Source organism: Charadrius vociferus, unplaced genomic scaffold (genome assembly GCF_000708025.1).
Source record: "Charadrius vociferus isolate BGI_N301 unplaced genomic scaffold, ASM70802v2 scaffold239, whole genome shotgun sequence".
In the NCBI taxonomy this organism is placed as follows: Eukaryota; Metazoa; Chordata; class Aves; order Charadriiformes; family Charadriidae; genus Charadrius; species Charadrius vociferus.
Genome location: NW_009649928.1, coordinates 709,251 through 724,344, shown reverse-complemented (window position 1 = coordinate 724,344; position 15,094 = coordinate 709,251). Strand labels below are relative to the sequence as shown.

Sequence of the window (15,094 nt, the reverse complement as noted above, 5' to 3'; positions counted from 1 at the left end):
TGATTCTCTTCACGTTAGTCTATGTGTGAAGTTATTCAAGAATACGTACGGTGCAGTCACACCTTGCTGTAATCTACATTCATCTGCAGATCCTGACTTCCTCTTAAAGAGTGACACATGTATGTGTTATAAGATCACCTCTGCTGTCTCCACCACATAAGAAGCCAACTGCCTCTCATCCCCATGCATGACTTCTGAAACGCTGAATAGTGATTGCATATAGCATGTAGTGCTGAATGACTGATTTCACAGATTAGATGAATCCTGCTTTGTTTCATCTATGCTGCGCCTAAGGCAGCATACACCCATGTGATGCCTTGATAGGCATCGAGGTTCTTGAGCAGACAGATTTTTTACTAGGCTGATGCATCCAAGGGCATCACAGCTCCAAGTTCAAAAATCATTGTTCACTAGTTTGTCACCTGTTTCTGGTGACACGCAACGAGTGGGCAATTTTCCATGTACACAGTGGACCCAATCACATTAGTGATGCTCCATTTAAGGATCGGCCTGACTAGAGTGAGTACACTACATTGTCATCAACTTGTATTAACTCACCGTTTAGCTGACCTCATGCAGAACTGCAATGTGCTGCATCACCGTGTCCTTCTCCAGCATCCAAGCCAGGGTCCTCTCCTGCTGCTCCTCACTTCAGCTCTGGGGGGAGGGAAGGAGCAGGGTAGAAGCTGTACATAGCAGCCATATGCAGGTGACAAGAGACATTACTTCAGTTTAAGAATTACACTCCTTTCTCCTATAGCATAACAACTGGAGTATCCCTATATGCTGCAAGTTGTGCACTGTGATACTTAAGAAAACTGCAGTCATGATTTCTCCTAGCTCTTACATTTAAATTTTGAAGACTGGAAGCAGAAGAGCAGTTTCAGAGACAGGCACTGCTGTGAAACACCTTTCTCTTAGCTGTTCAAATAACCAGCACAAACCTTTAGGTCTTCAAGACACGCTGCAAGGTCCAGTTCCTCAGCTAGGTGGACAAGCTTTTTCCCCCTCTTGTGACATAGCAGAATATGTTTTATTATGCTGCAGAATATATCCAAAGGCCTGTTATTAGATTTTTAGTCACATTTCTAGCCATAGGATTGGTCATCGTAAGACCAGCACAAAATAGGACCAATCATAAGACCAGCACAAAAGACCACAAAGGGACAGTAAAGCCACGAAGTAATTTGTTTTAATTAAATTTTTAAAATACTAAAAAAAGGATTTCTGAATTTTATTTGACACTGCCTTTGTTGTAAACAAAGCAAAGCAAAATATCCCACAGAAGCAAATCACCTTAGCCCTGGATTCTCATTTTTTGTTAAAGGTCAGCTTCCTTCTTTGATACAGCAAATTTGTGAGGACACGCATATATGACAGAGGCTATGACAGTATCACAGGTCACACCTAAAAACATTCTCCTCACTCTCTGACACAAAGGAAGTAGGTTGCAAGTGTTTATAGGGCATATCTAGAAACCTCCAATCTCTTTGGATTTTTCCTTTAGTTTATACGTGTAACAGTCGAAGATCTCATTAAGCCTGTGATTTATGTATACATGTGCAAATTATAAACACTGTGTTCAAATCAGATATAGTTACTTGCAATGCTTCACTACTACAATAAAGCTTATTTTCAAGGCTTACTCCCCATAATAGCTTGGAATGTCCATACATACAGATGTATATCATTATGAAAAATAAAATTTCCAGGTAAAAGTGAATAGAAGAGATATGAATGATCACAAACACTTGTTTTTACAAGGTTAGAGATACACAAATCTAGAAATAAACATGTGGAACTGATTTTGCCTGTCAAAGTAGTTGATCAGGACTTCCTGAGGATGTGTAATACTTATGAATGTATAAACAGACTTATGTATATATGCTCAGTTTGTGTTCAGCAATCACATTAATTAGAAAGACAGACTTAGATTCCACTTGCTTTTAAGTTGCTTTGTCTTTTGTACTAAAGATAATAAGTTTCACAAAGCAAGCTAAAAATAGAACGAGGCCAACACAAAACAAAGCTAAAAATATACCGCATGCAAAACTAGCTTTTGCCATTTTCATAGAAAGGGCCAGCCTCCACTCTGCTCCAAAGCTGGTGGTTACAGATTTTAGGGATGGATTTGAAACCAGGACAATGGAGCCGTAATGAGAACCACGACATTCGGGGCAGCCTGGGCTTTCTGCAAAGCGGCGGTGCAGTGGGAGCACTATGAGCTGTGTCTCTCAGAAAACAACGAATTGTCAGAAAGGACATGGCTGAAAGAGGGTGACAAGAGATCTAAAGGGACAAACAAAGGAGTCAGTCAGTAAAAGAGAGAGAAGGGATTTTGACTAAAAAGCAACAGAGAATATTCTTACGGGCTCAGTACTTCAGGCTGTTGGTGGCATAAAGGTCATTCACACTTCAAGAGATTAAATATAGTTAATAAAAATAGCTAACCGTCAACATATAAAATTAATACATTTCCAACCACTTTATCCAGAAGGAAAAAACCTGCTTTAGTAACTCCTTTGTGTGGATTGTCAAATTAAAAGAGTGATTTTCAGCTAGCCCGAACACCACCTGTCTCGGCACTGCGTCAGCGGAGCTGCAGGCTTCCAAGCAGCAGCTCATTAGGTCCAAGTAGGGCAGTAAGCAGGCAACAAGTAGGACAAAGTAGATTTAGGAACTTTTATGGAATTCAGGCAATCTGACCATGGTCCAAAGAGCTTAAGGGTCTTTTCCTAGATCACACAATAGCACATTGGCAAACTGCTAACACCCTGGCTTCCAGCCAGAAGCACTGTCCTCCATCCAGCCGTGTAAGTGAACAGAAGAGGGAGTTCTCAACTGAAGGGATTTTTTCCTCAAGTTTCCAAGCTAGGCTTGATAGCTAAAACAATTGAAAACATTTACAATAAAATGAAAACAATACGTAATTGTATTGTTTTCCAGATATTCTGGTGCCAAAAAACCAGCTTTGGTCAGGAAACCACTTGTAAATTTGACAAGGAAGAAACAGAGATAAGTAGGACTGCTTACTTGCCAAGAGAGACTCCCTAAATTTAACTGTCCTGAACTTTGTGAAGGAAGAGGAGGCCTTCAGCCCAGTTCAGCCCCACACTAAACTAAAACCCAGTAAAGTCAAAGTGACACCTATGATATGGTGCATCACCACTCAAATCAAGAATTCATAATACAATGTAAGAGCCAGATATAGTTGATAATATAGCAATTGTAAGTCCAGGTAGATATGTATACCTAATGTATATATATACTGAATTATATTACTTCCAACGGTGACAATGCAAATGTCTCTGTTTGATGCCAATTAGGCGAGGAGCTCTTGGAAATCCTGGCTAGTATCTAATACTATCCTGAGCAAAGTGTGGATGCTCATGGCTTAACTCACGTGTACCACCAAGGTGTGGGAGTAAGCTATGAAATCCTCCAGGGCAGCTCATATCACAGCAATGGTTTCAACACCTCAACTACACAAACGAAACCCCCCAAAACACTAAACCCCGCCATGTTCTGCTGCATTTTTCTGAGTAATAAAACAAACAACAGGAAATAGAGTGGGGGAGCTGAGGTTTGATTGAAAGATCAGGCAGGCAAGAGGATTGCAGGATGGGATCTGATATGTACCGAGTCCCTATAAGAAAGGGGCTTCAGAGAAAGAGAGGCAAAGTCTTTGAAGTGGAAATGGTGGAAAGGTGAAGGGCATGTTGTCAAGAGGTGGAACAAAGGATGGATGAAGCAAGAACAGGAATTAGAGATTATGAGGGAACTATTTGAATGCTGTAAACAGCAGGGAGGGAAAAGAATTGTTTAGGGTGGTTCAATGATATTTCTAGGAGTGATGGGATGCAGATAAGCAAGTGGAAAATATAAGCTATTAAACAGGAAACATTTCCTGACAGTGAAGGCTAATGAACTGTGGAAAAGTCTCCTAAGGGAAGTGGCAGGAGCCACTCAGACAATTAAAACTAGACTAGACAACATACCTTAGGGCATAATCATACCTAAGACCACAGACAACTGGATGTGACAAGTATCTTTCCTTCTTGCTTCAGAAACAAAGCCATAAAGCCCAGGGGGAAAAAAGGACCATCATAATTGCAAGGTCGCTATACGTAGGGAGGAATCACACCTAACTCAAATAAAATACAAATGCAAATTTTCCCTATAAGTGACACAGGGTATGGCAGTTTGGTTCCTCCTGAGCAGTATCTACACAAAAGATCCTGTTGTCTAATGTTACATTACTGCCAACCAAAAAAAAAAAAAAAAACTAATTCACAATAAACATTAATCCATTGTTTGCTCAGGCACTCTGCAATGTTTAATTAGCTCATTGTTTAAGGTTTAACAGCTTTAAGGACCTTTTTCTTATGAATTGCTGAATTTATATCCTGTTCTACTTCACTGATACCATCCCACTTTCTAAACCACAACTGTGATAAGTACTTGATAGAAAAACAGTAATTCTTTGTTAGTTTGTTGACATTAGGAATTTTGCAAAAAGCTTGCAAAAATTAGATGCTGATTATTTGGTGCATGTTGCGTTCAACAGGCGAAGGAAAGAATACTCCTGAGTCCTGGATGTAAGACAGCAGCAGCCACCTGAGGGGTGGAATTTTTTTTTTATTTTAACTTCTTTAAACTTTTTTTCCCCATCATCTTGATGTGCAGGCTGAAAGATTTTTAGTGTACTCATATGTCAGTCTACTAAGATGTGATTGAATCACACAGAATCACAGATTTTTCAGAGTTGGAAGGGACCTCTAGAGATCATCTAGTCCAAACCCACATGCTTATTTGAGAGAACCTGCCAAACAGCTCTCAGATGGTAAAAAGTCAGTGGTTGCTTTGTTTGAGGAGTGTTGCACTCAGACCCAGCAATGAAAGGCTCCATAACCCACTTCCATTTCACTCCTCTGGTACAGAGACACTGTATCGGGACCACTGACACTATAATTTGGTGATATTTACCTTTACCCAGGGTTCCTGTGGTCGTCTTTGACTTTCATGGTTCTATGGTCATGGTCTAAAAGCTCCACAACCATGCACCCAATGAACAATGAACCTGCTGCACTTACTCCTAATTGTGAATCATATCGACCGTAAAATTTGATTTGCATTACAGTAATGCTTTGATGTCTAAATCATGATCACACTCCCATTGTGCAAGGTACTATACAAACCCAGAACAGTAGACTTTGTTCCAAGAATTTACTGTAAACAGACCGGAATACCTCAACCGACCTTGATTTCTCACTTGACAACTTTCCTCTCTGGTTTAGCTCACATCCCAAAGAGTTTGAGACCAAAGCTTTGCAGGTAACTATCCTCTCACACCACACAGATGCTACCACCTTTAAATATTTGTGTGCAGGTTATTCTTGCGGTGCAGCATTTTTTCTCCTGAAGGTTCATGCACATATTATAACCTGCAAAGGAAGACCACTCCCAGTCAGGGGGTGCCGGTGCAGCCATTATTAAAGCATATACAGACCACTGGGCTCGAGCAGTTGCCGAAAACAAGCGCGCAGTCATTCATCCATGCAAACACTAACACATACGAAACATAACCCAGCATTGTGAAGATTGGCTTACCCGGTATTTGCGAGGCATTTATTGATTAAAATATCGATTAAGGCACTTGGTGACATTCCGTGCTTGGAACTTCTGGTTCTGCTGTTTCCCAGCGGAGATGGGAAATCGCTCAGTGCTGCTGGGGGTCTGGCTGCTGGCTTGTGTACGCAGGCCTGAAAAAATGCAGCAATCAATTTTAGAAATGGCAGGTCCTAAAGCTAAGTTTTATGTATGTTTAGAAGAGTGTCAAAAAAACCCAAACCCTTGTCAAAACCAATTTTTTGATAATTACAAAATATTAACCAAACAGTGTAGAAATCACTAGTTCTTACAATATGAATGTCGCAATGTTGTTTACTGTTCTTCTCAATATGATCAAACATTTGCTTAACTAGAAAGCATCAACTTTATTTATAGTTTTCAGCATAAATTGAATTTTTGAGAGGTGAACTAAAACAGTGTCATTTTTTTCAAGATTATATTAATTGCCGCAAGCTCATCCAAGTCTCCATCTATTATTACAGCTAGCCCTATTTTACATCAAGCTTCTATTTATAGCTTCTAAATACTTAATAGATGGTATTGCTATGTTACTGATAGGAAGATAAAGGTGTTAAAAGCAGTTACGAGCCTCCCAGCAGATGTGTTTGTTATAAAAGGCCACAAATTATGGTAATTAGCAATCTAATGACAGGACTCCTCCATAATAATCCCTGAAAATTGATTATCCATTTATTACAATGTCTGTAATTTACTAAACATAGGCAAACAGAAACTACAGTATTAATCATGATTATAAGAGGTTTTGAATTGTTATTGATCAAAGTTAAATAGCCACAGAGACTATTTCTGATAAAGTCCATTTAAACTTCATTACTGTTATAAACAACCATTGAAGCATGCTGCGGTAAACAAAATCTTACTTTTCTGACTAGATCAACACATACTAAGTTAAATCAGCTCTCTTCCTCTGAACTTCACATTTCTTCTGACAATGAAAAAACAAGATTAAGACATTCTATTGAAAAACTTTTCAACCATCTGTGTCGAATCACAGCTGAGTTAGAATGAGGATCCTTCATTTCTTCTAGCAAATGAGATCCTTTATTTCTTAGAATTCCTTATTGCACCAAGTAATCTTTAAAATAGTTCCCGGAATGAAGTGAGATAAGCCATCTTGCATAAGTCAATTTACAAGTATATGAAAGGGTGGCAAGTACAGAACTGATAAAAGGAAGTTTGTTTTAATACTACATATATTCAGATGTGGAACTTTTGTCTGAAGAAGTTGCTGAAGCACTGATACACTCAAGACCAGGAGGAGATCTAGGGGGAGACAGAGCTGCCTACTGCAGGATTTTTATGCTCTCTTCTGTATTATTTGATATTAGAACCCAGCTAGACTTGCTGGATGGTGTGCTCCACACTTTACAGGCAAAGCACTCGCCTCTTGCCAGCCTCTGTTGTTTATATATTGAAGAGATTAAACATCTTACTGCAATAATATCAGGCAGACAAAACCAAGAAGCTGTTAAAACTGTGTGCCCAGTTATCACTCTCTGAGGATCCCAAGTTGCAAATCCATTTCACATCTGCTTTTTTGGGGGGGCAATTTGTACAGCTTTTCATTCATCTAATTTTCAATATCTGTTTTTTTTTTTCTAATTTTATTTTAGTTGGAGTCCATTGGTGCTATCAGTCACAGAAGGATGATCATCCACAGTGTAAAGGTACTGCAAAACAATTCATTTTTCCAATTACGTTAGTGTTTGGATTCTTCTGTTTTGCAAAAGATCTCTTATAGAAATACTGCAAAAATGCACACAACCTTGCATTTAATGCTGCATGATTATGTTATATACAAAGATAAGTGCTAAACAGGATACCTAAAGAAGGGCATTTTGAAGATACCACTGTTTGTTCTAACTCTTCATTTTGTTTTAACCAGGGATAATGCTAAAAATATAAAAAGAACTCTAAATGCGCTCCAGAGGTAATCATCCCAGCAAGATGGGTACAGACAGCTATTTAAATTCTTAAGGACAGTCATGAAAAGTCCTAATGTTTTACCTACAACCTCACCTTTTGTTTTATCAGCAGTATCCATCTAGGCTGCCTGCTCCCTTGCTCATCCCTGTGTCCTGCCCAGCCCTCCCAGGAACTGACTCTGCTTCTGACAGCACCAGCACCACCACCACCACCACCTTCTTTTGGTTTTTGTTATAGTTTCCAAGTTTTTATAGTTCAGCCAACCTCAGTGGTAGTTCACTTTCTATTTTACAGCCATTTACACGTGTATATTTTCCTATTAAGCTTAACAGAATATTCTTAACGCACATAATTATTTTTAAAACTAAAAAAAAAAAGGATATGCTAAGAAAGTTCCTGTATTAAATTCCAACATCCAAAGACATCTCCAATTTCCCACACAAGAATCTATCGACTGACTGGTGGTTTGGCTTTATCAAGGATTTGCAGTCTACAGAAAAAAAAAAATATTTTCTTCATCCTCAAATAGATCCTCGACAATGGTATTCAATGTATGCCACCTGCAAAGGAAACAAACAGTCACCTATCAATATTGTCACCAAAAACGTCATTCATGACAAAAGCCTTAAGCCTCTGAATTTTGAAGGATATGATGTGAAGGGATCTTCAAAATGGAACATAGAAAATAACGGACATTCAGGCAAGTACTATCAAATTATTACTGTTATGTTATTCGTGCCTTCACTTGGAACCATCCATTCACTTCTTCCATGTCCTCGGCAAGGTGTTACATATCACTACTGCTACTTAAAAGCAAGCAAGCAAAAACAAGATAGCACCCCTGTATTTCAGCAATAAAACTATCTGAACCAAAGTCTTCTGGGAACTTCATGGGATCCAACATTTTTGGATCCTGGACAAGTTCCTCGAGTGTCTCAGCAGAAATTGTTTCTGTGCATATGCAGTAAGAGAACTTGAGATGTCCAGGGAACCTTTAGGACTAGGAGGCAGGTGAGTATAGAGTTTTAAGACAATAGTTTTGGTAGGGGCATATAACTTCTGCTGAATGCTCCTATACCCTTAATTTCTGGTCTTGCCCTTTCTGACTCTTGCTTCTGCACAATGGAGAATTCTGCAGAAGAGCATCACAATCCTGGAAAGTCGTTCAACCAGTGGCTTGCAGTGTGTGTATCTTACTAGTTCTTTAAATAATAAGCTGAAATCTTCTCAGATTTCAACCTGTTTTCTCTGCACACAGAAGTAATCTAATGTGAGTTTGTTGATCTGCTACTTACTGACTCAGTAAACAGTGAATCAGTGAATAGTAATTTAGCACTGTTTCACTTCCTCCATTTTCTTCACTAAAAGCAATACTAATGATGATGCTTCAACCATATTATCCTAAATTACTTTAACTTTTTTTTTTTTTTTTAATTATCTATAGGTGCTCTTAAAATCTTAGGGATTGTTTTAACTGCCAAATCCCTAAAATGGAAAGTTGCAAGTGGCAAATATTTTCCTAATGGAAAGGTAGGAAGGTAGACATCTGGGTAGATTTTCACAGCCAGAGATTCTAGTTTAAAACATCAGTATTTTGACAGACCACAAGAAAAAGACGGTTTGACTCTTCACTAGTATATGGGTTAATGGACTTTCCCATTACAGAATGATATTCTAGAACCTCCATATTACAGTCGCTGTACACAGAAATATCTTTTACACAAAAATTAATATTCATAAGGATTGGTCAGAACTCTCATCTTTCCCAGGCATGCAAAAGGATTAGGTTTCTAATCTGGGCTTTTAAAATTTCTTCCTTCTGAGAGCAACCAGTTCCTGTGCTATGATGAGTACAACGCTGAAACTGTTATTGCTTAAATTACAGCTGCAATTAGAAGCTCTTAAGTGGGATTAAGCTATCATTATGTTTGATGATGTGCAGATAGCAAAGGTCGGTGTCTCAAAGGTCCTACAATCTAAATAAATAAAGCCAACAAAGATATGTTACTTATCCATTTACAGGTAAAAACGCAAAGTAACTAAATGACTCATGCAAGCTTCCAGTTCATTTGGAATTCAGAACAGAAGTGAAATCTCTGGGGCTTCAATCCAGATCAAAACAACCTTTCTTATGGAAAGAAAAGTACTGTGCTTAATGTAGAGGTTTTAATAAGTAAATTTTAAAAATATATCCCAAAAGTCTCAAGGACAGGAAGTGATGGTGATTTATAGCTAGAAAAATATTTCCTAAGAAAATTTTGTTTTGCTGTTAACAACAGATCAAGCATAGCATTAAATAGGCTTAAGTTTCAACACTGCTCTAAATTAAAACAGAATATCTTTAAACCTTGCCCAAAACAAATGTTACAATGCAGACAATAGGAGATAAAAACAATGCTTAAAGATCAAATGCACTGTGATCAAGTTTACTTTTAATAATACTTGACAGAAGGTGTTCTTGTAGACAAAAAATGAAGGAATATAGGGTCTTCTGAAAGGTATAAGTAGCTCTGGCTCCTGGGGTTATAATGGCATGAAAAAATCCATACAAACCCCCTCAGCGCAATCAAGGAAAGACAGTCTATTACCCTGTTTTCTTCATAACGCAATTAACTGGTGATACTCTGAAGGATATATCAGTGGATGCCATAAAAGCCTACAAAACCCTTATCCTGGAACAATCCAAAGTAGTGCCCTGACTTTTTCCTCCATTTTACAAAGGGAAACAGATTTATTTTATTTATTATTATTTATTTATCTGAAGTAATGGGTATGTTAGCTCTCCAGCAAGTGAGGCTCTACGCAAGTCATTCAAGTTCACAGAGCAAATCCTAGGTGGAAAAGGAAACCGAAGCTCCAAGTGCCGTGTCATAGTGGGATGTCAAAATGCTGTTGCATATTACTGGGAAGTGGGCAGTGGTATTTCTCCCTTTCATCTCAAATTAATCTCAGCTAGCATTTTGTAGGAATTCAGCTTCTGCAGAGTTAAACTGCTGGAATACTCAGTATGAAAAACCAAGGCAGAACTTTAGGATAAATTTGAATCTCAAGAACATGCATCTCTACTCTCAAATACTATTAATGTATGATCTGTTGGTTGTTTTTTTTTAAACTACTTATTTGTTCTCCTCAGTTAAAGTAACATTAAGCACATCCCCTAAAATTGGAGGTGGAGGTCTGGGAAGAAAATACAAGGCGATAGAATTTCATTTGCACTGGGGAGCCCAAGATGGGAAGCAATACCTTCCTGGGTCAGAGCACAGCATAGATGGAGAAAAACAAGCCATGGAGGTAGGTGAGACTCTCTGTCTACTATGGCTTTGATTCAAGAACTGTGGCTTTTTAAGATACTGTTGCACAAAACCTATTGGCTAGTTCTCCCACAAAACCCCAACAGTGGAAATAAAGATTGAAGGACATGTTGCTCGTTAACCAGAACACACAGGAAAACACACTAATTTGGCATAGCAAAGGCACAGGAGAGACAACAAATCTGGAGTTATATAGCCTTTTGGGAGGAGAAATAATTAAAAGTCTATACAGTCTGATTACACTCTCACACTGCTTACTCAGATTATGTATTCATTTCTGGGACTGCAACCATGAATTGGCCTATGCAACCAAAAAAAAATATCCTCTTCAAGGCAAGACAAGACACCAGTGCTGATACCCATGGGCTGGTGGAAGGAAACCACCTCTCTTTCAAATGATGATGTAAAAATCTGCCTGTTCCACTGCACAGGCTGAAAATTGAGGGCTGCAGCAGTCCACGGAGCGCTTCACCTTCTGGGGAGATGTATGAAATGATACCGGTTTTGATGAATGAAGTTTCAAATGATAGTCTGTTATTGCATGGTTCCTGCCTCAGGTCAAGGACCTCGGGCTGTCTGTCCCCAGCCTGCGAGCAGCAAAGCAGCTCTGGCCCCACTGCAGTGTAGGTGCAGAGAGGCCACCAGGCTACCCTTACAACAACGAACTGTAGAAGAAAATGAACAAATAATTTGCCTTGACTATTGTGTTACAGCTTCACATTGTCCACATAAGAGAAGATGTTTTGGATATAACAGAAGCAAAGACAAAAGGAGATGGTGTGGCTGTGTTAGCGTTCTTTATAAAGGTAGGTAGCCAAATTTTTAATTCCCCATCTCAAATCTACCAGACCCAAACCTCCCTGTCATCTGCAGGCATTCAGTGCCAGCACTTGGTTTCTTTACCCTTTTCTGTATTCTGCTTGCTGTTGTCTTTTAGCCTTGTGGTTCTTTTCTGTTTTATTCACAATTAATTTAAAGCAACAAGTTGCTGAGAAATGCGTGATTTGGAATCAAAATATTTGCATTTCAGGTTGAAGAAGAAAATAAAAACTATACAACTCTAATAAATGAATTAGAGAATCTTGAATACAAAGGTAAGACACCTGTGTTGGTCAAAACACAACATATAGGCCCAAAACTGAACACAGGACTCCAGATGCAGCCTCACCAGTGCTGATCACTTCCCTAGTCCTGCTGGCCACAGTTTCTGATACAAGCCAGGATGCTGTTGGCCACCTGGGCACACTGCTGGCTCATATTCAGCTGGCTGTCAACCCACACCCTCAGGTCCTTTTCCTCCAAGCAGCTTTCCAGCCACTCTTCCCCAAGCCTGTAGCATCCATGGGGTTGGTGTGACCCAAGTGCAGGACCCAGCACTTGGCCTTGTTGAACCTCGCACCATTGGCCTCAGCCCATCTATCCATCCTGTCCAGATCCTTCTGTAGGGCCATCCTACCCTCAACAAGATCCACGTTCTCGCCCAACTTGGTGCTTAGGGACATGGTTTAGTGGTGGCCTTGGCAGTGCCAGGTTTATGGTTGGACTTGGTGATCTTAAAGGTCTTTTCCAACCTAAACAATTCTATGATTCCATATATTTATTTTGAGCACATATACTACCATGTAGTTCATGGTCTAATCCTGTTCTAATTACGGCAGAGATTGTTGCTTGAAAGTCAAAGCCAAAAGATAAAGGTTAGTTTGTCGTGCACTCAGAGCACCACAGGTGGGACAAAATCTAGTTCTCCATATCTGTGGTGAAGAAACCCCCCAGAACCAGAATGAGTATTCCTGCTTCTGCAGGAGGAAGCAAAGTGAGAAAACATGCAGAGTGTTAACGGGAGAGGCGTGTGTAACCTGTGCTGTGTGGGACCCTGCAGTCGGCAGTCAGGGATCTCGCAAGCAGTGCAGTGCGGCTGCCCCAGGCGGCGTGGGGAGCGTGCGCGGGGATGAGGCTTTACACAGCCACGACCAGCAGCCGCATTTGAAGACAAATGTGAATATTACCTGCGGCCGCGCTCATTACAAGCAATATTTCCTCATGGCTTGTCTAGGACAAAGAGTACAGATAGACCCTCTGCCACTGAGTTCTCTTCTCCCACCTGAGGAAGAGCTTGGAAAGTACTATCGGTATGAGGGCTCCCTCACCACTCCCGACTGCCACGAGGGTGTCATCTGGACAGTATTTGAGAAGCCAATTGAACTCAGTTTTTCTCAGGTAAGTTGCAGAGGGAAAGCCTGAAAAGCTTGTTACGGTTATTTTGCCCCTTCAGCTTCCGGCTCACTCACACAATTTAGCACAGACTTGTTAGCTGCTCCACTGCTTTGTTCCTATGACACACACACTTGCTTGGCATTAGTCTAAATGTGTGCCAGTTTTTTGACCGTATTCAATCAACTCTCAAAAAATGGCAGGAAAGGGGAAGGAAGGGGAAATGACGATGCGAAAAGAAAGCCAAAATAACCCACAGGTAACACCTAGCTCAGTGCTTCGTAAGCAGCGCTTCCACTGTAGTCATCTGCTTACACCCAAATATCGCTGCCTTTCTCCTGTTGTCGTAAGTATTAGGATACCAAAACAGAATACTTAAAAATGCAAACTTTGAGACTATCAGCATCAGCTTTAAGCAACCCATTTTTGTCCTACAGAGAGGAACAGGGGACTGAATCATGACTGCCTCTAAAACACATATTGTTTAGCTGACAGAGTACACTGTTAAAAAATTCCGATATCCTGGAGTGGTCTCTCAGTAATACTACTAGCCAGCACAGCCTGGCCGAGAGCCACCGTCTGTATTTTAGTTCCTTACCTGCAGTGTACTCATGATGACTTCAGTCACACACACAAGTCAGCATACCACAGCACACAAGAGCGAGCATCTGCTTGCTCTGAGTCAGCTTCTTGTTGAAGCAGTAAGAAATTTGAAGTGAGGAAAGAAATCCTAGTCCTCTTACTTTGTGTCACTGTGACATGATGGACAAGGACAGGACTGTGTGCGTCAAGAGGACTGGTGTAACCAGGCCTTCGAGCTGGATAAAGCATTTGGCTCACACGGAAAGGAAGTCCCCATGATTTCAAAGGCTAAGAGAAGTCATCTGGTGGTGACCTCTGGCAGAAGCCTCCATCACGTTGTTTCCTGCAGCGTTTAATGCATCCATACAGTTCAAAACAACAATGCCACAGAGTAAGGCACTGCAGATTTATAACATCACAATTTCCAGTGTTCCATGGAAAAAGAATTTAACGATCTATTCTTTCTCCAATGTCTGTAGATTTCTCAATTCTCAACAGTTCGCTTCGATGGGGACAACTCAACTCACATGACTGAAAATTTCCGGCCTGTTCAGTTTCTGAATGAACGAAAGGTGTACTGGTCCAGTGCCAGCACCCTCCTGCCTACTGCTAAGGTTTTAATGTTGGTCCTGATGCTTACGTACATCCTGAGTTCTCTTTGCCAATGAACACTTCTCACCTCATTCAAGGTTCTCGGCTTTTTGGAGTTGGGTTTTTTTTTTGTTGTTGCTGTTTAGTTGGGTTTTTTTGTCAAGTATTATCTCTAACTACCAACTCATGAATCATATCTGAATACAGAATTTAACCTTCTCCTCCTCCAGACACTAACCAAGGACTTCTGTTGTTGCTCTTATGTAAAATGAAACCCATTGCACTAAATTGCAAGAATCCAAACAAACTGTAAGATAAAGCTATGAAGATTCAAATAAAATTTAAAAAAGCCCACTTAAAAAAACACATTAGGATGGATTATCTGCAAGCCTGTAGTTCTAACACAACACTGGAAGGACACTTTACAAGCTATACAGAGGACCTACAGGAGGAATCTGTTCTTAAGTGCCTATGAAGTGTTTAGCTTGGAATATGTTTACATTCAGCACTGCAAATCAGGAAGACAGTAATACATGGAGTAATTCTTACCATCCCTACATGAAGGTACAACACAGCAAAGAAAAAGTGCTCACATACAATTAAGCAACACCTGGATCATCACCCTATGTAGTGAAGGATATGTGACAAATTTCACCTGTACTAACACAATTCCCCCCCCCGCCCCGGCTTTTCCTTCAGAATATGTGAAGTTAATTTTTAGATCAAGATGCTGGATTCCTTTCATTTAATCTACTGATTTCTGGATTTCAGGTTTCTCTGTTAAGCCTATTTATTCAGCCTAGCACAGCATCTCTCTCTGG

General features: G+C 40.0%; 1 protein-coding gene across 1 annotated transcript; it reads left to right on the top strand.

Moving 5' to 3' along the window:
- The first annotated feature begins 5,707 nt into the window (after positions 1-5,707).
- Positions 5,708-14,350, top strand: CA4 (carbonic anhydrase IV). Its single transcript, XM_009891182.1, has 8 exons — positions 5,708-5,818; positions 7,211-7,319; positions 8,108-8,278; positions 10,712-10,869; positions 11,603-11,695; positions 11,920-11,983; positions 12,943-13,106; positions 14,162-14,350. Exons 1-8 carry the CDS (start codon positions 5,708-5,710, stop codon positions 14,348-14,350), a joined length of 1,059 nt encoding a protein of 352 aa, XP_009889484.1.
- The last annotated feature ends 744 nt before the right edge of the window (positions 14,351-15,094 follow it).

What these genes read in the sequence shown, in the direction of transcription:
- CA4 (XM_009891182.1), top strand. Translation starts at nt 5,708, where the DNA reads ATGGGAAATCGCTCAGTGCTGCTGGGGGTCTGGCTGCTGGCTTGTGTA. An exon ending in TGATCATCCACAGTGTAAAG is followed by an intron (nt 7,320 to 8,107) that starts GTACTGCAAAAC and finishes ATCCTCAAATAG; the next exon opens with ATCCTCGACAATGGTATTCA. An exon ending in AGAAAATAACGGACATTCAG is followed by an intron (nt 8,279 to 10,711) that starts GCAAGTACTATC and finishes TGTTCTCCTCAG; the next exon opens with TTAAAGTAACATTAAGCACA.